At 41.3% G+C, this 22,666-nt stretch overlaps 1 protein-coding gene across 1 annotated transcript in view; it reads right to left on the bottom strand.

Annotated features, from left to right (window-relative positions):
* Positions 1-22,666, bottom strand: part of LOC126481991 (trace amine-associated receptor 1-like) — a 312,485-nt gene that overhangs the window by 246,620 nt on the left and 43,199 nt on the right. Inside the window, exon 2 of the mRNA XM_050105955.1 lies at positions 9,329-9,454. Within this exon, the coding sequence (XP_049961912.1) occupies positions 9,329-9,454 (126 nt within the window). The remainder of the gene's footprint in view (positions 1-9,328; positions 9,455-22,666) is intronic.

Genomic DNA, 22,666 nt, shown 5'->3' with positions numbered 1-22,666 from the left:
GCCAAAGGGGAGCTGACAGTGAGAAAAATATTGAATAACTAACGAAAGGATAATGTCCTTCGAGTCCGGGAGTGGAATGTCAAAGGTTTGAAGGTGGCAGGAGAGCTAGAAAATCTCAAAAGGGACATGCAAAGGCTCAATCTAGATATACTGGGGGTCAGTAAAGTCAAATGAAGGGAAGACAAAGATTTGTGTTCAGATGTGTATATGGTAATATCAACAGCAGTAGAAAAAAGTATAACCTGTGTAGGATTCGTTATGATTTGGATGGTAGAGCAGAGAGTGTGTTACTGTGAACAGTTCAGTGATAGGGTTGTTCTTACCAGAATCGGCCGCTAACCAAAACTGCCAACACTAGCACAAGTATACAAATACACGTCGCAAGCTGAACATGAGAAGATACAGAAAGTGTATGAGGACACTGAACGGGCAATTCAGTTCGTAAAGGGATATGAAACTCCAATGGTCATGGGGACTGGTATGCGGTTGTAAGACAAGGAGTCGAAGAAAGGTTATGGTAGAATATGGGCTTCGTTGTAGGAATAACAAAGGGGAAACTTAATTGAGTTTTTCAATGAATTTCATCTAGGAATTGGGAATACTCTGGTCAAGAATCATAAAAGGATTTGAAGGCGTGCCCGGGAGCAGATATAGGCACAGAACACAATTTAGTAGTGGCGAAGAGTAGACCCCAAGTTTAAGTGACTAGTCAGGAAGAATCAGGAAGAAATACGGAAGTACTAAGGAAAGAGGAGATACGCTTGAAGTTCTCTTACACTATAGATACTTTGATAAACAATAGCTCAGTAGGCATTTCAGTTAAAGAGGAATGGACATTTCTAAAAAGGACAGTCACAGAAGCTGGGAAGAATAACTAACATAGGTACAAAGAATGCAAGAAACCACAGGTAATAGGAGAAATACTGCATTTGATCAATGAAAAAGGAATAACAAAAATGTTCTGGGGAATTCAGGAATTCAGAAATGCAAATCACTGAGGACTGAAATAAATAGGCAGTGCCGGATAGCTAAAGCAAAACGGCTGCATGAAAAATGTAAAGAAATCGAAAAAGAAGTGATTGTCGAATCGGCAGACTCAGCGTGCGGGAAAGTCAAAACAACCTTTGGCGAAATTGAAAGCAAGGGTGGTAACATTAAGAATACAATGGGAGATCCTCTGTTAAAAGCAGACGTGTGAGCAGGTAGGCAAAATGATTACCTCTAAGCCCTCTATGAGGATGAGGACTTGTTTGATGTCGTGATAGAAGAAGAAAGAAGAGTCGACAAAGAAGAGATAAAGGTCCCGTATTAGAATCGCAACTGAGAAAAGTTTTGGACGGCTTAGGGCCAAACAAGGCAGCAGGAATGGATAACATTTCGTCAGAATTTCTAAACTTGTTGGGGGGAGTTGCAACAAGGCGACTATTCGCCTTGTTGTGTAGAATATTTGAGTCTGGCGATATACCATCTGAAATTCGGAAAAATGCCACCCATCCAACTCAGAAAACCCGCAAGAGCTGACCAGTGCGGGAATTATCGCACAATCGGCTTAACACCTCATGCATCTAAGTTGCAGACTAGAATAATATACAAAATTAAGGAAAAGGAAATTCCTGATGTGTTAGATGACGGTCAGTTTGGCCTTAGGAAAGGTAAAGGCACCAGAGAGACAGTTCCGACATTGAAGTTGATAATGGATTCAAGACTAAAGAGAAAGCAAGACACGTTCACAGGCTTAATAGACATGGAATAAGCTTTCGATAACATAAAACGGTGCAAGATGTTCGAAATTATGAGGAAAATGTGGGTAATCTATAGAGAGATCTCGTTCTTCGTTTTATAAACTTATTATTAATCCCTCTTACAACATGTACAAGGGCCAAGAAGGAATAATAAGTGTGGAAGACCAAGAACGAAACGTTCAGATTAAATAGGGTGTACGACAGAGACGCAGTATTTCGCTTCTGGTGTTGAATCTGTACATCGAAGAAGCAATAATGGAAATACAAGAAAGGCTCAAGAGTGGTACTAAAATTGGGTGAAATAATATGAACGGTAAGATTCGGTGATGGCACTGCTATCCTCAGTGAAAATGAAGATGAATTACAGGATCTACTGAATGAAATGTACAGTCTAATGAGTACAGAATATGGACTGAGAGTAAATTGAGGAAAGACGAAATTAATGAAAAGTAGCGGAAATTGGAACAACAGCGAGAAGCCTAACATTAGGATTAATGGTCACGAAGTAGACTAAGTTAAGGAAATCTGCTACCTAGGCAGCAAAATAACCAATGACGGACAATGCAAGGAGGACATCAAAAGCAGACTAGCACTGGCAAAAAGGGCATTCCTGCCTACGATAGGTTTATTAGTATCAAACATAAGCCGTAATTTGAGAAAGAAATTTCTGTGAAAATACGTTTGGAGAACAAAATTGTATGCTAGTGAAACATGAACTGTGGGAAAACCGGAATAAAAGAGACTCGAAGCATTTGAGATGCGGTGCTCCAAAAAAAAGTTGGATCTTAGACGGACTAATAACGTAAGAAATGAGGAGTACTGCGCAGAATCAGAGAGGAAAGAATGTACGGAACATAACGACAAGAAGATGGGACAAATGGTAGAACATATTGTAAGACATCAGGGAATAACTTCCATGGTACCAGAGGGAGCTGTAGAAGATAGAAACTGAACGGAAGACAGAGACTGGCATATATCCAGTAAAGGATTGAGGACGTAAGATTCAAGTGCTACTCTGAGATAAAGAAGTTGGTACAGGTAAGAAATTCGTGGAGGCTCGCATCTAACCAGTCAGAAGATTGATGACTACAAAAAAAGTAAACTACAGCGTTTAATTACGTTTCTTAAAGATATTGCCTCTGAAGCCTAACAAATGGAGCTAAAGGAAAAGAGATTGCAATTACAGTACATCACGAAATATTTTAAATACTTTGTATTCTGTGATGATGATGACGTTTGGTTTGTGGGGCGCTCAACTGCGGGGTCTTCAGCGCCCGTACGAAGTCCCAGTTTTTACACAGACCATTTTCTTTTCAGAATCCAACCTAATAACTCTCACAAATGATGATGATGATATGACGAGGACAATACAAACTCCCAGTCCCCGGTATTCCGTGATATCTGACTGGTTGTTAAGAACATTATTTGTGTATAGCTTCTTATGATAACATACTTATAAATTTTCCTGAATATCTAACTTCTTGCTTTTAGAGGGATTGAGAGGACTTTTCATAATGTGATCAGTTCTGGTAATGTTCAGTTTTGAGTCTCACAGATGATCACTAGCGCTGTGCGGCTATGTTTTCCAATATGTCCTCCACATCTGGGGAATACCGATCGATTGGTTTGACCTATGTAGAATCCTTAATACTGATCACTTTGTAGTTTACACACACCAGAGTTTTTGTATTTGTCTCTGTTGCCTCAGATATCTTATGCCATAATTTAAATCTTAAACTATTGGCGGTTTGAAAAACTATTGAAATGCTAGGTTTATAGAACTGCTGCTGGATTTTGTCAGAAACTTTTCTTTAATGAACCATAGGTATATACTTTTTCTTTAATTTTATCTTAATTTTGGGAACCTTACTGCCATTTCTGCTCTTCAGTATGTTTTCCAATTTTTTGGACTAATTGTCTAAGACAAACTACTTCAAAGTCCGTAATTTGATGGCAACACAACCTGGCTCTAGTGGTAACGAAAGGATTCTATAAATCATTGAGTTAAAAATGCATATTTTTAGGGTGGTGGATGACACGAATCTGTATTTATAATAGAATCAGTGTACGTCGGTTTAGGGAAAATACCGAGCTTATGCTATCCACTCACTTTTTTAATTGTGACATCTATGTGAATAAAGCTTTCTTGTTTTTCTATTTCTTCAGTAAACTGAACACTCTTATACATCCTATTTAAAGCCTTAGATAATCTAGCACTGTCTTTTCGTCATTCTTAATGGGGCGACCACGTTATCTGCATATATCCTCTAATTTACTGTTTCAATTTTACAACGTACCTTGTTATTAAAAAAATAATTTTTTGCTAGCAAATATATCATCCATAATTCCTGAGAGGCAATTGCCCAGGACCAGAACTACAATATGACAATAAATTTTGTTTTTGCATGAAAATTAATTACAGGGTAATGAAAGTTCCGATAGTTGAATCAATTCCACAACTGAAGCGTGACTCAATTTTTTGTATGTCAATCAATTTTTCGTAATAATTTTTTATAGTTCCTTAACAGACCACCGACACGATCTATATATTCAGGTTATTATTATTATTATTGTGTGACAATGTCCCATCACTATCTGACTGCCTTCGTTTTTGCACCCTTCACTACTATTTTAGTATTCTTATACCCCCCAACACATCTGATGTATTCCACAAAGCGTAGTCACATTAATGTGACCACCATCTATGTTCGACGTCAACATTCAATAACCACCAATAGACCGCAGATGGCAGCACTAGCAGTGGAGGGGATATAAAACGTGTCGAGGGGACAGGGAAAGCAGCGCAGTCGTTATTGCAAAATGTAAACAGAGCGGTTTATCTGACCTCCAATATCTGTTCCTGTGCAGTGTTCACTTGCATCCGAAATATGCTCTCAACCATAATCACGGACGAAAATGAACCGATCGTTGCGTGACTTTTCATCATACGCCAAAATCTTGTCAACGTACTTGTAGCAAGTATTCAAATATGCAATGTGCTTCTGCAGTGACGAAAAATGGGCGAAAAAGGTTTTTAACATGCCTGAAAGAACTTAATATTACTGCCAGAAATTATATGAAATTGGAAAGTCTGCAAATTTAGCAACACATTTAAAGTAAAGCTTTTACTCTTTTAGGATGAAAATCATAAGCAGGTGTTTTCAGTGAATTACGATCGATGAGGACAGTATTCAGAAAAAAAAAATATACAGCAAACGTTATTGTGTTAAAAGTATATTATGCGAATATGTTCGCGTGCCATATTTTTTGTTGAGGATGGCTGAATGACGAATGAGGTGGCGGGGATCCCACTCTTCGGTCAGAGTCTTTCAAACAAGAGCATATTCGCCGTGTTTAGCTCAGGACAGTCATGGACTGTGCGGCTGATCCCGGCGGAGGTTCGAATCCTCCCTCGGCCATGGGTGTGTGTTTGTGTTTGTCCTTAGGATAATTTGGGTTAATTAGTGTTAAGTCCCATAAGATTTCACACACATTTGAAAATTTTTTTTTTAGCTCAGGAGCAGTTTTCCGCTGGAATCTATTGACCAAATTAAAAATTTAAAATCCAGTCATAATCATCTCGTTAAGAGATATTATGTTACGTTAGAGGTTTTATACAGTAAATTAAGAACTGTGTATACGAGTATGTCTTGAGGCTTCCATATTACCAAAACTATACATTTATCAGTACTTGAGAACGGGCGCACTTCGCGACTTTCAACCCACTTTGTACACAATTTGAAACCTTTTCGGAACTTTTTCTTGGTGACATCCCTAAAAAATAAGGAAAGAAAGATAATTTGTCGCTTACTACATTTTCACTCTTCATGCAGTACAACTTCAGCCTCAGGTATGACGTTTTAATTGCAAAAAACAAGAATCTCTCAAAACCGAGCACGTCATCTAATATTTACTACATTTTCTCTTTGTAAGTTAATCAGACGTCTGAAGTTGTGTTATGCACGGTACATCGAGTCTCTGAAGAATCGGTGGTAGAGGATGGAGTTATCGGTAATTTACTAACGCAGTGAAAAATTATTTGCAGTATAAATTCCAATATTCCCGTAATATCAACTGCAGTGTCACAAAATTATATGTGCAATAATTCCCTCTAAATAAATAGAGATGGTTTAAAATACAGGGTGTCTCTTGCAATTAGTGTTACATACGGCTGCTAAAAAAAGGATGTGCGACAGTGCTGAATAATTACGTCTGCTACGTGATTACGCGCATGATAATACCTTTAAAAGCAATTACTAATAATTAACTGTAATATTTGTTATTTTTGACACCGCTGTAATGGTTCATTTGTATCGCTTGCACTGTTTGAAAGACTGCGTTGTCGACCGGCGGGTGAAAACATAATCTTCCTTCCTCTATTACACTAAAAAGTCGCAACATCTTGACAAAGTAGACTCTAATACCTTGTGATATTAGATCCATGCTGTTGTGTGTGTGTGTGTGTGTGTGTGTGTGTGTGTGTGTGTGTGTGTGTGAGTGAGAGGGAGAGAGAGAGAGAGAGAGAGTGTTTGAGTGTGTGTCTTGAGTGTCTTTCCGACAGTAAAGTACTAGAACAAGCACAACCGATGATCTTTGAGTTGTAACAGAGCTTGCTGTAATCTCTTTGTAAATCTATGTTTGTTATTATTTATCCTGTGATATGGAATTTTTGTCTCATGCTACTACCTGAAGGTATTCTGGGGACTGAATTACATCGGAAGGGCAACTATACCATTGAGGCATGCTGCAAGAAGATGTTACAGGTGCAGGTAAATTCTTAAAGACAAGAAAAATGGGAAGGAGCCTAATTACAAGTGACAGCTTTTCAATGATGAAAGTAATGGAATGAGTAGCTGATGCGTCTACAACAGTACCGAATTATATTTCTGACGTAGATTTAAAGTGCAGCTAACTTTTAAGCACACAAAACGTTGATATACTTTTTCAATAACTGCTTTAGGCAGAGCCTCTAATTAAAGCGAATATCGTTAGATCAGTTTCTGCATTTCAATGATAGACAAGGGCAACGTATTTGTCAAGGCAGAACCCTTCTCTCAGTTCAGTTACGTTTATTTGCGTGATAAACAACGCTGTGTGCAGTTTACATGTTAACTAGCTCTAAAATATTTGATATTATGTGCAGTAAGGAACATACAGGTACTAAGCGAAGAACCAGGAGACGTCATGGTGTTTGCATATTTTACACGCCAACTTCAAGCACGATGAAAGTAACCTCTATAATTAACTTTCATGAAGATCTAATCACAATTTGAGGTCTGTAGTTCACACCCGGTAACTGACGCTGCAGTACCCTGATGTAGTTACGGTTAGTTTAATTGTAAGCTCTGTATCTTCTTCAGGTTGACTAGGTTTTCTACTGAATATGTGACTTTATAGTCAATAAACTAATTGTGATTGAGCAATTAATAAGTGAATTCCAGGAAACTGTTGTGTTTTTATGAGTTGAAATGTATTAAAAATCCCGGCCGCTGTGGCCTAGCGGTTCTAGGCGCTTCAGTTCGGAACCGCGCTGCTGCTGCGGTCGCAGGTTCGAATCCTACCTCGGTCATGGATGTGTATGGATTTCCTTACGTTAGTTAGGTTTAAGTAGTTCTAAGTTTAGGGGACTGATGACCTCAGATGTTAAGTCCCATAGTGCTTGGAGCTATTTGAACCATTTTTTTAATTAAGAATGATCTGCAGTTAGCTGCCACGCGGACGTGTATTTCATCGCTAAGCCAAAACAAAGCAGCAGTGTTGCCATCGGTGTTGCTCGATCCACGTCGAACGAGGTAAATTGTCCTCCGACACAAGAACAAGGTCGTACGTGTAGGTCATCTGTAGGTAGGAGCTAACATTTTTAGCGAATATTAGTCCATATTGCTTGAGGGTGCAATACCAAATGTCATTTGGAAGAAAGTCTTAATATGTTTCGTGAACACGTGGTTCTCCTGAACGGTAAAAGCTAACCTCACTCATAGATTTTGCACTGAATGATGCTGATATTCAAGCTGGTCAATCTGGGATTACTGTTGCTATTGTTCGTCTTGATTCTGCATTACGGACATTGGCTACAAGTTTCGAAAATATCCCTGTACGCGATTTAATTACGTACCGAAAATTCATGGTAACTCAAGTGGACCTTTCTACGAGAACTGATGCTTCAGCGAATTTCTTTCTTGATAAACCTATTTGCGTATGTGCTCTTCATATGTGTAAATTGTTGAAAGATGACACTGTATCTATTTTTATGAGGGGTCGTGGGACGAACATGAAATTTAAGTTACTTGGTGATATAAAATAAAACCAAACACCGTCCGCACAGGGTTTGAAGACCCAACGGTACCGACCAGCATCCGTGTCATCCGCAGCACACAGGATTCAGTGGTTGTGGTGGATATGGATGGGCATGTGGTCAGCACACCGCTCTCATGGACGTTATCAGTTTTCGTGACCGGTGCTGCTACTCCACTGTCAAGTAGCTCCTCAGCTGGCCTTAATAAGAGCTGAGCGCAGCCCACTTGCCATCAGCACTCGGCAGACCCGGACGGCGACCCATCCAAGTGCTAGCCAAGCTCGACAGCGCTTCACTTAGATTGTCTGGCGGGAACCGGTGTTACCACAGAGGCAAGGCCGTTTGCTACTTGGTTGTATGACTGTGTATATTGGTTTCTAAGAGCTGCAGCGTCAGGTGAGAACTGTCTAAGGGTACATCGAGGACCTGTAGAAGTTAAAGATATAACAGATGACCAAATAAACTACACGCTAAAAATGCAATACGAAATGTCACCCGGAATAAAAGTCTTGACATGTTTCATGTGCAAGTGATTCACCTGCTCGATAAAGCCTATCACTGCGAGAATAGTGTATAAGAATACCTGCAACATGTAGTTCTGAGAACAGCTCCTCAACCCTTCTCAGCTACCAACAGTGCAGACTTCACACAGATCGGCCAACATGAAACTTCCTGGCAGATTAAAACTGTGTGCTAGACCAAAACTCTAACTCAGCACTCCGCTGCAGAGTGAGAATCTCGTTCTGGAAACATCCCTCCCGCTGTGGCTAAGCCATGTCTCCGTAATATCCTTTCTTTCAGGAGTGCAAGGTTCGCAGGAGAGCTTCTGTAAAGTTTCGAAGGTAGGTGACGAGGTACTGACAGAAGTAAAGCTGTGAGGACGAGGCGTGAGTCGTGCTTGGATTGCTCAGATGGTAGAGCACTTGCTCGAGAAAGGCAAAGGTCCCGAATTCGAGTCTCGGTCCGGCACACAGTTTTAATCTGCCAGGAAGTTTCATATCAGCGCACACTCCGTTACAGAGTGAGAATCTCATTCTAGACTGACCAAAAATTATTTAAACGTCTTAAAGGGCTTTTACTAGGGGAATAGTTAGAGACATATCAAATCTTTGTCCAGGAGTATTTACATCACTATAAATGGCTCTTCACTAATGGGACTTCCAATCCCACGGCATGGAACAACTTCAAAGTTTCCCCATACATTTGAGCACGTCTCATTTCTTTGGTGGATTACACGCCAGAGTCTGAGCAGAAGGTGGGTGAGAGGCGTGGCGGTGCGCCGGCGGCCTACCTGTATCTGGCAGAAGATCTCGCCGTATGGCCAGCAGCGGTAGACGGCGGGCAGCACTCCGAACGGCGTCACCAGCAGCCCGATGGCCAGGTCGTTGCTCGCGAGCGACGTCAGCAGGTAGCGCGGCTGCAACACGACAGCGCGGCGCGCGGTGAGCGTCCACAGTCACGTCTAAAACTCTGCTTGCCAGGCCTATTTTAAGACCAAGGGACGCTTGCTGATGCAGAACGTGTCAATGCTGTAAGCTAACACAGTTGAAAGTAGACGATACTAGAAGCACCAAATACTGAGTAAACATAGGCCGGCAAACTAATCTTTTACGGGATAATTGCGGATTTGCAGTTACAATCCACAACTGACGTGATTCTGTGTAAACACTGCACGCCTGTCGGTGTATGGTCTTTGTTTTACAATCTGTAGACGTGGAGTTGTAAAGAGTGGATACAACAGGACAGTACAGAGTCAGAGAGCCGCTCTGTCAGCTGTTTGCGGAGTGTCAGTTGTGCTGTACTAATGTCGGTGGTAGTGTGGAGCATTACAATACCGAGCAAGGTGGTGCAGTGGTTAACACACTGGACTTACATTCGGAAGGATAACAGTTCGAACCCACGTTCGGCCATCGTAATTTAAATTTTCCGTGATATCCCTAAATCGCTTAAGGCAACTGCCGGGATGGTTCATTTGAAAGGGAACGTCCAACTTCCTTCCCTAATCCGATGGGACCGATGACCTCGATGTCTGGTTCCGTCCCCACAAATCAATCAACCAACCAACATTACAGTAACGAGTAGTTGACCAACACGCATTTCGTGACAATTCACGGGAGGTTGCACGATTGTACCAAGTAGCATACCCTGCTCGAAGGCTCCCCGAACGTTTACAAGTGTGCATTAATCCCTCCGAGAAACTGGGAGCCTTACAAATGCCGCGGGTGTGGTTAGGCCCGCACGAATATCGCCTGTGCTTGGAAAAGTGATGCTCGAAGTAGTCAAAATACTCTACAGCAATCTTGGCAAGGAGACCTGCCACACAAAATTCTGGAATGAGCCACAGCAGCGTTTGGAGAATAATACATTGCAATGTAGTCTACCCACAACACCCACTAGTTCAGTGCCATACAATAGGACACAGTTCGGAATGAGACTTCGCAGGTTAGTAGTATACCTCAAGGACGTCCACTCATACAAGTCTTAAGGCGCACTATCCTGAAAGTCCCGAAAAAAAAGCTCTAAAGTTTTAAGCGTAGCTCACACGCCATATACATTTAAAGTAGCATGGCAACACTCGCGTGAAATTGCTCAATTAGTAGGGTGCTGGAATGTTATACGGCCGATCCGGGTTCCATTCTACCTGTATGCTCGACTCTTGTGTCTTTCATTAATTGTCTGCAAAAGTAAAACAACTTTTAAATAAAGTTAATCACCTAAAGTATTATGAATTCAATCATAAATAATTTCTTGTTGTTATAAAATGGCTGTCACAGGCTAAAATATAAATTACAATCGTCAATACTTTCTTTTTAAGAAGTTGAATAATTTCAAATGCATTTTGATGGAGACAAATTAAAGCATTAATTACTGTCATTACAATAATACTACAAAATTGGGCGATATTATAAACTGTAGAAAGATTGAAAATATTCGTTGTAAATTCGAGGAACCAGTGTCTTCGTGGAAAAGCAGAAAATTGCTGTTGGCCAACTGTGTGTACAAACAGGCAGACGGTGAGGAAGTGTCAAAGCCCGCACGGAACCAATCGAGCAGTCGGCCTTACCTGCTACAGTGCCAGTTCATTGCAGACACTGGAGCGTTCTGTACCGTGAAATATATTGTGAATTAGAAATGTCTGTCAATGAAGACATCGAGAAAGTATCAGAAGCTGCAGATTCATTATACAATGAAATGTCGAAGGTGATGTGAAAAGATGGTGTTGTTTATTATGAAATCTTGCTTGTTGCAAATTATTTGATTGCCTCGTAATCTTAAACGACAATTTCTCCTGAAGTAATGTTGATGGGTGAAGAAATTTACAGAAGTGCTATGGACGTGTTCGCTGAAAAGATAATTGTGACTGATGATAAACCTGATCAAAAAACTGAAAACTGTGAAGGTAAGCCTTTCAAAAGGTACGAAGGAAACAGCTCGTCTGTTCATTATGAACCAGAAGAAAAAAAGACGAGAGAAGTAGACCGTCTTCTTTGGATTACAAAATGAACGTAGTTAATATTGTAAATGCTCATCCCACGTGGAAACTACGATATTTCAAAATAAATAAATAAATATATATATATAAATAAAGCGTTCAGCCGGTTAAGAAAGATGGGATGTTTATCCCAATGGGAAGAAGCAATAGAAAAGGAAGCAAGAACTTTGATAAGCTCGCAGCAATCAGTTCCGGGAAATACTTCTTGGACGTTTGATCTTTCTGTTGAAACCCGACAGAATTATCGGCAAGTGACTGCACGGAATTTCCAGCAGTGGGTTTTACCAGCAGCATAACAGTTTACAGATGTTGAATTTTAAGCTTCTGACAGCTGGGTTCATAGAATCAAAAATAAGCACGGAATTCCTCAGCGAAAAGTGACAAGATTTGTTTCAAGAACAGAAACAGCGACGTTCACATAAATCTTGGCTAATGCAGACATTTTCTAATCCAGACGTTAAAACTGACACCGAATTTCAACAAAGGATTTTTTTTATGAACACTGACCAGATAGGTATTTATTGCGGGGTATCGGGATATTTAAAATTAATTTTGCACTCTATTTTTACGATTCTCTAACAAAATACTTTAATATCGGTTGTTATTTCTTTCCAGGAAATCAGTATCAGACGGCGCAAACAAGACTCTTACTGTCAATGGAAGCAAAACTATTTTCGTCAAAAGACACGACATGAATAAAGTGACGCATACATATACCGCTCAATACGCTCTCACTCTGTCTGGAAACATCCTGTCTCAAAGGTTTGTTTGCTTGCAAGTGGCAACCGGTAATTTTGGTCCCCGATTTCAAGAAAAAAAAAAAAAAAAACAGTAAAAGGATACGGCAAAATTATAAAAACTTTGTAATAACGTCTTCCAAATGTTGGAAGCTAGCGACAGAACTGCATAGTGACTTTCTCAACGGGTGTTTGGAATCTTGGTGAAGAGCGGTTTCTGTTAATTATTGACTCTTGAGGTGGACAAGCAAAGCCTGAACTATACGACGAAATCTTCCAGGTTGATGAGAAATCACCAACACGTAAATTAAAGTGATTCTTCCGAAATGTACCCCACGTGTTGAACCATATGATGTCTATTTATATAGACAAGAAAAAATGTGATAGAAATACAAAATTCCGCTCCTCTTACTGAAAAGAACAGAGAAATAAATTTTCTTGAAGACTATATAAAACTACAATTAACAGGCCACCATCAGTTGTCATCGCCAAGTTTTAAGGAAATGATCCGATTTGCCTGGTAGGCTTCCAGGCTTTCTGATGAAAGAGAAGTGTTCAGGAATGTCAACGAAGCATGCTGCTCACCACATCTTTTTTTTAAATCGTTGTTCCTGTAAACAATCGTCCTTCATAAATTTTGCAAGATGCCGAAATATTTTTTGTTTTCAATATTTTAATGACAATTATAATTCTGGTATTTGCACCTAAAATAAAAAATTGGCAAATGAACATGACATTATAAAAAAAAAATTATGTAATTGAAACTCCAACCAGAATTTTGTGACGGTGGTAATTTATTTACCTCGATTAAAAATGAATTTGAAATTACTTAATTTTTAAAAAAGATAATATTGTTGAGCGTAATTCACATTTTACGTAGCTGCGACTGCCATTTCATAAACAAAATAAAATTGTTGATGATGTAATTGATAGTGACTCTGGTCATTAACTTCATTTAACAGTTGTTATAATTTTTAAAACAATTAAAGAAAAAGAAAATGAACCCACATCGGTAGGTGGGAAGGATCGAACCTAGATCAGCCACATGACTCTCTAGTATCCCACTTTTTTTTAATTTTTTAAATTTTTGTTATCTGGTTTTGTTCGTTTTCGTTCGTTTCATCTGCTCGGTGCGGACGTCGCAAGACACCCGTTTCAGTTCGTCGTTGATCCATTAACTGAGTTACTGTGCCGGCATTCTTTTGAGTGAGGTACTTCACTTACGTCCTGCGTTGCTGCTTATGACCCATCAATGAGGTGTGCATGAGCTACGTTTAAAGCTCTAGAATCCTTTTCTTTTCGGGAATTTTCTAGATAGAGTTTTTCGAGATTTCCATGAGTGGACACCCTTGAAGTATAGTAAGAACGTTGGAAATTCAGTTCGGATTGAGATTTCAAAGACCAGAAGGTCCCCTTGTTAGTGACGCTGACTTTAGCCCTAGACTAGCGTTCTACCAGTGGATCGAAGAAAAAGCTTTTATCAATCCTACATCTGGCAAAAACATGTTAATTACAGATGGAAAAGGGTTCACTATTGATGGTGTGATTAATTATCACAAGTCTAACTTATGGAGTCATATCTGTGCTTAGCGATACTAGATGATCGTCTTCTTGGGACATGTATGTTACCAAAAATATTCTGTGGACGAAATCACCTTCAGTTTCTGCGGCATATTTTACAGGGGTGGTTCAGGGTGTTCCCTCAGAGCGACGCAGAGCATGTGGTATATGCATGATGGAGCACCAACACATTTTGCTGATATGGTGAGACGGCATCTAAACGCCTAAATGGCAGAAACTGAATTGGGTGAGGCGTGTTTGAAAGGATTTGAACCTCACTGCAGCGACGGGTGCCGGCCTAGATACGGATATAAGGACGACACTTTGAAGACCTCCTTTAACTTTACGTACAGTCATGTAACTGTTATCGTCTCTAATAACTTTTCTTAATACTGTTCAGTATTGTTACTTTTTCCTAATTGGGATGACGTTTACACAAAATCAAGTCAATGGTGGTTGGTACCCACGAAATCGCAGTCACCTCGCAAATGGTCCTTTTGCAGACCTATGTTTACTGACACTTTTTTGCTTCTAGCATCGTGTACTGTCCACTGTATGCGTTTACACCATTCATTATGATACACCTCGCTCAGAAGAAAGATGGACAAACGGTGCGCCGTCTATTGAATTCTTTACGAAGCCACAAGTAAATGGTCGTTTGGCTGTGAATGAAAGCAACCATTACTTGCTGCATCTACATAACTGTATACTCTGCAGACTACTAAGAAGTGAATGACAGAGATTACTTACTGAAGTACCACAGGTTAGGGTTTCTATCTGATCCATTGACATGTAGAGCGCCGAAAGAATGACTGCTGAAATGGCAGTGTGTGCGCTATAAGTAGTCTAATTTCATATCCGTGGTCCCTACGGAACTGGGCGTAGGGATCTGAGGAACATCTCTGGATTCTTCGCTTAACAGTGATTCTTAAACTCTGTAAGTCGGCGTTTGCTAATTTAGTTCTTCATAATCTCCGTGATGTTCTGCTGTGGATCAAAACAGCATGTGATCAGTCATTACGATGGTTTATATATGTTCAATAACCGCTGTTAATTTTATTTGGCACGAATCCAACACACTTAAGCAACATCCTAGGGTATTTGTAAGCAGTCACCTTTGTAGTGTGAGTGCATTTTCCCGCTACCTTGTCGAATAAATCGAAGCCTGCCCCGTGCCTTACCAAGGTCGTGATAATTCCATTTCATATTCCTACTAACTGTTGCGTACAGGTATTTGTATGAGTTGGCTCACAGAAATACTGACTTATCGGATAAAACTTTCCTGTGTTTGGTGAAGTGCACAGCTATACATTTCTCAATAATTGAAACGAGTATCCAATATTTGCCTCTACTCGAAAACTTATTAAAATCTTACTACATATTTGCGCAGATTTTTCAGCTAGTAGTTAATCATAGATTGCTCCATCATCACCAAAAGTCCGAAAATTTCATTGATTTTGTCTTCCGGATCATTAATATACAGAGTGGCCCTAATTAAACTTTCACTACTTGAGCCATTATAGGCGGACAAGCGTAGGCGGAAGGGTGCCAAACTTTATAGAATGATGTTCAGTGTGTAGCAGGATTTGCATTGTTAATAGTGTTAAAGTATCGTAACTTGTCGTTAGACGCCGGTACTAGTACGGCGATGTAGGGTTGAAACACAAGCATCAGAGCGCATTACAGCTACAGATAGTCAAGAGGACTCTGGATAAGGTGAGCAGAGCATTTCTTGTGAGCCTGCTTTATCAAAGCGATAGTAACTGTGCTGCTGCTCTTCGCTTTAAAGTAATACGGAGAGGTCCTCTTTCAGCATCGGGATTGAAGAACATGATTCGAAAATTAGAATTAATTGGCGATTTAGGAATCGCTCCTGGAAGAGACCGATGGCCAATTGTGCCACAAGTTGAAGAAGTTATATTGTCATGTCTGAGAACGCTGGACGCAGTACGCGATCATCAGGAAGTGCAACAGTCGTGTCACGACAACTGAACATTCTAATGGTCCAAAAAGAGCTGCGAACAGTTGCGAAAAGTATCTATAGTACGGTTTCAGACTGACTTGGATGCTGTTGGTCGCCACATTGGCCAACGTTTGTAGCATGGAACGTAAGCTTTGTACGCAATTAAAACATGTTGCTCTCTCATGTGGACATAAAAATTTTGTGTCATACCATGGTTTATTCGTTATTTCTCTTCTGCGTGTCCTTACAAAAGTTTCCGCAAAGTTTTATGGTCCTACGATCACTCATTTTTCACGTGGGCTCTCTCAAGTAGCGATAGTTAAATTATAACCCCCCTATACAACACGAACAGCAACAAGAATTCTCACTTTCTTGGATCACACCTCAAGTTACTTGTGCTTCTATCGACGACTCCTCATCCAAGATAACATGCTGTGCCCTTCCTCTTAAGAAATGTTCAGTCCAGTCATATATTTTGTTTGATATTCCATGTAACAGTAGTTTTGTTAATAAACAGTGGTGTGGTACCTAGTTAAAAGCTTTCGGATGTCAAGAAATAACACATACCCCCGACTGCTTCGATTCATCGCTCTCAGGCTCTCTCGTGAGGAAAACGGAAGTTGGGTTTCGGTTGACTGACTGCCTGACTGGCTTGATTTCAGTATAAGACGATACATAGTTGCTGAAGATCATCACCAGTTGTGGCTCATTCATAGACCTACAATTATGAGTGAAAGAAGGTTAGCCATGTGTGTCGAGACTTAAAAGAAGGCCGTACAAAAAGTTCAATATAGAGTGCAGAGTGGAAACTTATTATTCTTACCGACAAAACGGTGCAACAGCTTGACCTAAAACTGCGATCTGATCGACGATTGGAGCTTTCACTGATGGATTTCCTCATGCTGAATGAAGTGCTACACCATTCTCACGGGCCGGCCGATGTGGCCGAGTGGTTCTAGGTGCTACAATCTGCAATCGCGCAACCGCTACGGTCGCAGGTTCGAATCCTGCCTCGGGCAGGGGTGTGTGTGATGTCCTTAGGTTAGTTAGGTTTAAGTAGTTGTACGTTCTATGGGACTGATGACCTCAGAAGTTAAGTCCCATAGTGCTCAGAGCCATTTGAACCATTTGAACAATTCTCACGCAGAAGCCTGGATAAGGAAACTGTTATGAACTAATACAAATAAAATAACTGATATCAAAGGATGAGCGTCTTTAGCCGCTGTCGACAAGATGAAGACGGTTTGTGTTCCACATTGTTGAAGGTGAGAACTCGTGCGTCGGCCCTACACTAAAGTATAATTTTGAACTTTCCGATTCAAAAAATTCAAGCAATGGGTCAAAAAATGACGGGTCGACAAAGGATTTCCTTTGGTTAGGTTTAGGAAACGTGTGTCAACATTAAATCTTATGTGTACTAAACAATCCCATCCAAAATCAACAGCGCCGTAGTAGACCTCTACCACGACAACGAGTACTCACATTTACTTGTCCCTATCAAGGATACGATTCAGGATTTGTGATGGAAATTTTTATACCACGCACCCCACAGCGCCGGTGTCGCACCGAGTTATTATTAACTCTCGTTATGCTGTGAGAAAGGTCTGGTCGAGAATGGTTTGAAGATGGGAACTCAAGACCGCCGGTGGAGCAAATCCAGGTGGGTGTATCGTCGTAGTTACAACAATGTGAACTCTCTGTCCCACTCTACGCCGGCAACTCAGAAAGGTAGTTTCGTCACCTGAAAATTAGTGGTAGCGGGTAGGATAGAGCCTTGGTTGCTTCTCTACACACTGGAAACCGGTCCAGTTCTCAAATGGAGAGTTGCTATGCGGAGGCATTGAATAAGCTATTGCAACATTGCTAAAAGAGTTTAAATGTGAAATGTGATTACGAGGGAAAACGACAACAAAAACTTTTTCTAACGAATATAGTTTTCAGCTACCAAACAGCCGCTACTTTCCGAATACTACGCCTCGTACATATACAGCGTGATTCAAATGTCATACTTCGTACGGCAAATTGGGTGAACCAGAATTCTACTGTCAAAATTTCAGAGGTGGTACTATTGTAACACAGCAATATAACTTTATTGTGCAAGCTTAAAATTTTTATTTAAGTTCGTTCAGGTGAAATCGGAACGGAAATGTTGAGCTGATGTGATGTGCCAATTGTTATGTCAACATGGCGTACTGTGAATCCAGTAGATCTCAGGACCGGAACAGACAGAAATGTAAGCACCACTGTACGATTAAGAAAAGATCTGTGAGGCAGCACTGTGTAGCCCCACGGCCGAGCACTGCTACAAAGACAGAAAAGTCGAGCTCGACGGTCTATGATCAATACTGAAACCACTACGGCGGGATAAGCAGCGCTGACAGGTACGGTTAATGGGACAAGTACGATCTCGTACTCAGCGCCACTGCAGTCATGGTCTGTGCGGCTGGTCCCGGCGGAGGTTCGAGTCCTCCCTGGGGCATGGGTGTGTGTGTTTGTCCTTGGGATAATTTAGGTTAAGTAGTGTGTAAGCTTAGGGACTGATGACCTTAGCAGTTAAGTCCCATAAGATTTCACACACATTTTTGTTTTAACTCAGCGCCATTGTGTCATAGGGGACTTAGTTCTTATCAGTGACGCAGCTTTCGGAGTACATGAAAAATGTGTTGTGCTGCCATTCAGTCTGTGTCGAATAAACAGAGAGAGTCACAGTCTAAGTTTCAATGAAACCATGACGAGCTGTTTGATCATGGCCAGCCTCGTACCTGCTCGTTGACTTCAAGACAGGGGCAGCCAAACCCCGATGCATGCCACAGCAGTGGTCTTCTGGTGCTGCCTGTTGCGTCATCGGAGATGGGAAGACTGTTGAACGACCAGGCACCCCTTCCACCCGTCACCCATTGGGTCGAAGTGGTTGATCTACAACCTGCCATCTAAGCACTGGCCAATGGACGCGAGCCTATGCAGCCTCCTAGCTGACCTATGAACTCCAGCTGCAGTCTTCGTGAGAGAAGAGGGCATGACAAACGGCGTCCTGGACCACCATTAGCAGAATCCATCTGAGTCCCGGACGGGGTTACCATTAAGAGCTGAACGCGGTCACCAGAGCACATTCGGCCGACCACACCTACTTCGCTCGCTCCCGTAGCCAGCTCTGCATACGATAAATGGAGCAAATACGATCATGTACTCAGCGCCATTATGTCATAGGGGGGGAGGGGGGTGGTTCAGTTCTTATCAGTAACGCAGCTTTCGGAGTATATGACAAATCTGTTGCGAAAAAAGATTGTGGACTACAAGTAGCAACTGTAAATAACGGCCAGCATGTTAGCGACGCTTTTGTTTCATCATTCATGACAAATGAGCTGTTGCAACAAGGTCACGACCCACTGACGAAACGTCAGCAGTCTTCCACAGCACGAGCACCTCGCGGCCAGCCGGCTCTGCAGCTCTGAAGAAGTTAAAACCTTTGTAAATCTTGTTTGACCAGAAATGTATATACAGGCAACTAATGCCTCCGGGCGTGCGCTCTACCACTCACGCTCATACTTCTGTCGACCTCCTGATTACAACGTGACCTCAGGGACGCGTCGTATCAGTATGGACCAAAACAGTAAGAAAGTGTCTAGTAAACATTGGCTTTAAAATGTATAATCCGTGAGACGAGTGATTCGCATAGACAGTCCAGGGGGGCAGACGGCAATGTTGCCGAACGTGGCGTATGGCACTAAGTGCCCGGTCTCAACTTGAACGCGTTCTCTAGCAGTAGAAACAAAAGCGTCGCTAACATGCAGGTCGTTATTTATAGTTGCTACTTGTAGTCCACAATCTCGAAAAACGGAAAACTGGTTTCTCAAATCGTTGAACATTCTCAGTTTGTGTTTCCTTTTTTATATACTAGCAATATTAATTAGTTCTACAATGAGCCACTGAATAATCAGTCAGTATATTAACAGTTATAATTTGAGTATGGTACTACAATATGATGGTAGGCCGATGGCATACTCCCACCTTACATTCTTGAGTGTAATGTAGCTATGCTAATGGAAAAAACACAACTCTTATTGCTGTTAGCGTCTGATTTAAAATAGTCTTCTTCGGCACTGCTCGAACTATCGCTGCCGGCCGGTGTGGCCGAGCGGTTCCGGGCGCTACAGTCTGGAACCGCACGACCGCTACGGTCGCAGGTTCGAATCCTGCCTCGGGCATGGATGTATGTGACGTCCTTAGGTTAGTTAGGTTTAAGTAATTCTAAGTTCTAGGGGACTGATGACCTCAGAAGTTAAGTCCCATAGTGCTCAGAACCATTTGAACCATTTTTTTGAACTATCGCTGGTCCCTCCCAGTTGTATAAATAAATTTCTTACTCACTCATCCACAACGCCTTCGTTTTGGCTGCCTCTATGATGACACTTGCAGTACTGTTCGCAATTTTTGGCTGCGTCTCGCTTGTCACTTGAGGGTAGCTACTACAAGAAGATTTTCAACTTCAGAGATAGTGAATTTTTTATTGTTTGTAGCAATGTATCTTTTTATTTGAGCACATACCTCTTCAATGGCACTGAAGTGACAATGGTATGGGGGAAGCTGAACAATTTCATGCTCGTGCCTTTTGGCGATCACATCAATTACATATGCCAGAAATTGTGGTATTTTTGATCCACAATTTGGAAAAATTCCACCAGCTTTTTATTTTGTCTGAAACCCAATTCTCGTCGTTTCAGTCACTGTATAATACCTTCTTTCTTCTTTGCCAGAGTTGTTGTCCTATCCTGAACAACGGAATGATAAGGGGCATGTCAATGATGAATTTGTCAGATTCATCATAAGCGATGTTTCGAACCACTTTTGTAAAACTACACTGTTCATCTCTTCGTGGTAATTACTTGTCTTTTTTGAACGAAACATTAGCAAGCAGTCTGGCACAGAACCGCCCGATGTACTTGCATGTAAAACAATAATTCGGCCTCCTTTTCCAACAGTCACTGCCGTGGTCCCCTCTGGCTTCCATCACTCTAGCCTCTATGTAATGGAAGACTGACATTAATCCACGTTTCATCTATCCACACTACATTTCCGAATCTCACACCCATGATTCTGGGCAGAAATCTGCACTTTCATGTCCTTTCCATCAATATTTTGCGTCCGTTAAATCCCGAATAGCTGAAGCCTATGTCCTTCAGCACTGTACGTAATGAAAATTTGCTTCCTTTAAAAAGATCGTCTTTGTGAAGTGCCACGAGTAGTTTAGACAGAGTGTGATGTTCAAAAATGGTTCAAATGGCTCTGAGCACTATGGGACTTAGCATCTGAGGTCATCAGTCCCCTAAAACTTAGAACTACTTAAACCTAACTAACCTAAGGACATCACACACATCCATGCCCGAGGCAGGATTCGAACCTGCGACCGTTGCGGTCTCGCGGTTCCAGACTGAAGCTGTGATGTTCCCTTCTCTTTAATAGCCATATATATGACGATGAATAGTGTCTTTCTGTAAATCGTCAAAAGCTATCACTTGCTTCTTGCTCGTTGGCTACTTTCCTCGTGTGGACAGCCTTGTTGTGCCACTCTCACCACAGTCTAAACTGTGATGTTCTTTTCCTATCGTTCTAATAGTGTACTTGATTATTCTCGATGCTGATGCAGTGTAGTGGAGTGTAGTGGTATGGCCACCTGAATCATTACCGAACCCGCACCACCTTTCGCTTCTGCCCACAAGCAGTGTGCATTGTATGCTTCGGCCGGCGTACGCCAGACATTAACTCGGCCAGATTTTGCGAACAGTATGAAATAAAACTCATCTGACCAAATGACATTCTTCCATTGCTCCACAGCCCAGGTTTTTTGACTTCGGCACCACTTTTATCTGTAACAGTTCCTTGCATCTCTTATGAGTAGTTTTGGAATTCCAGCTCTAGCAGCAATTCCTAGCTTACGCAGCTCCCTTCGTATTGTTTTGGCGCTGACAAGGATCTCTAGGGTGACATAGAGTTCTGCTGTGACTTTTGTATCTGTCGTCCCCAAATTTTTCGTTACTATCCTCTTGAATCGCCGTCTGTCACGTTCATCCAACACACACTTTCTTTCGCTTTGTGACTTAGCAGATGACGTTTTTTCCGCTTTCTCGTATGGACTATGCATCCTCGATACGATCTTTCTTGAAACACCAAGCACTTCGTTTCCCTTTGTTACGGAAGCATATAACATATGAGCACCAACAATCTGTCCACGTTCGAATTCATTTAGCACTCACATAATGCACTCACGCCTACGCAGGGCACTGTTCTGCCTTCTGTTGACACTTACAACGTATTAAGGCAATTCGTGGGCAAGTACGAGCGGCGTTCATTAAATAATGCAACACATTTTTTATCAGTCTATTTCGGTTGAGAAAATACGGAATTTGCTGTGGGATATCGTGGAATTTTTTATCTGACAGATTTGACGCGCTAAAAACGTATTTTCTCAGAATTTTCTTCATCACATAAAGGCCTATGTTTGGTACTAGTAGACATCCTGCCAGTGCGAGTCTGCTTTTGATGTCCTCATTTGCTGGGTCCGCTGTGGGTTATTTCGCTGCCTAGGTAGCAGAATTCCTTAACTTCATCTACTTCGTGACCAAAAACTTTCACCTTTCTTCGATATACGATCAATCCACATTCTGTACCCATTAGTTGCTCATTCCCTTCAACAAATCCTGCAGTTCTTCACCCTCAGTGAGAACGTCATCAGTGAATCTTAACATTGATATCTTTTCACCTTGAATTTTAATTCCACTCTTGAACCTTTCTTTTAGTTTCGTCATTGCTTCTTCGATGTATAGATTGAACAGCAGGGTCGGAAGACTACATCGCTGTCTTACACCCTTTTTAATCGGA

Source organism: Schistocerca serialis, chromosome 5, assembly GCF_023864345.2.
Source record: "Schistocerca serialis cubense isolate TAMUIC-IGC-003099 chromosome 5, iqSchSeri2.2, whole genome shotgun sequence".
Lineage (NCBI taxonomy): Eukaryota > Metazoa > Arthropoda > Insecta > Orthoptera > Acrididae > Schistocerca > Schistocerca serialis.
This window is presented reverse-complemented; position numbering and strand designations above follow the sequence as displayed.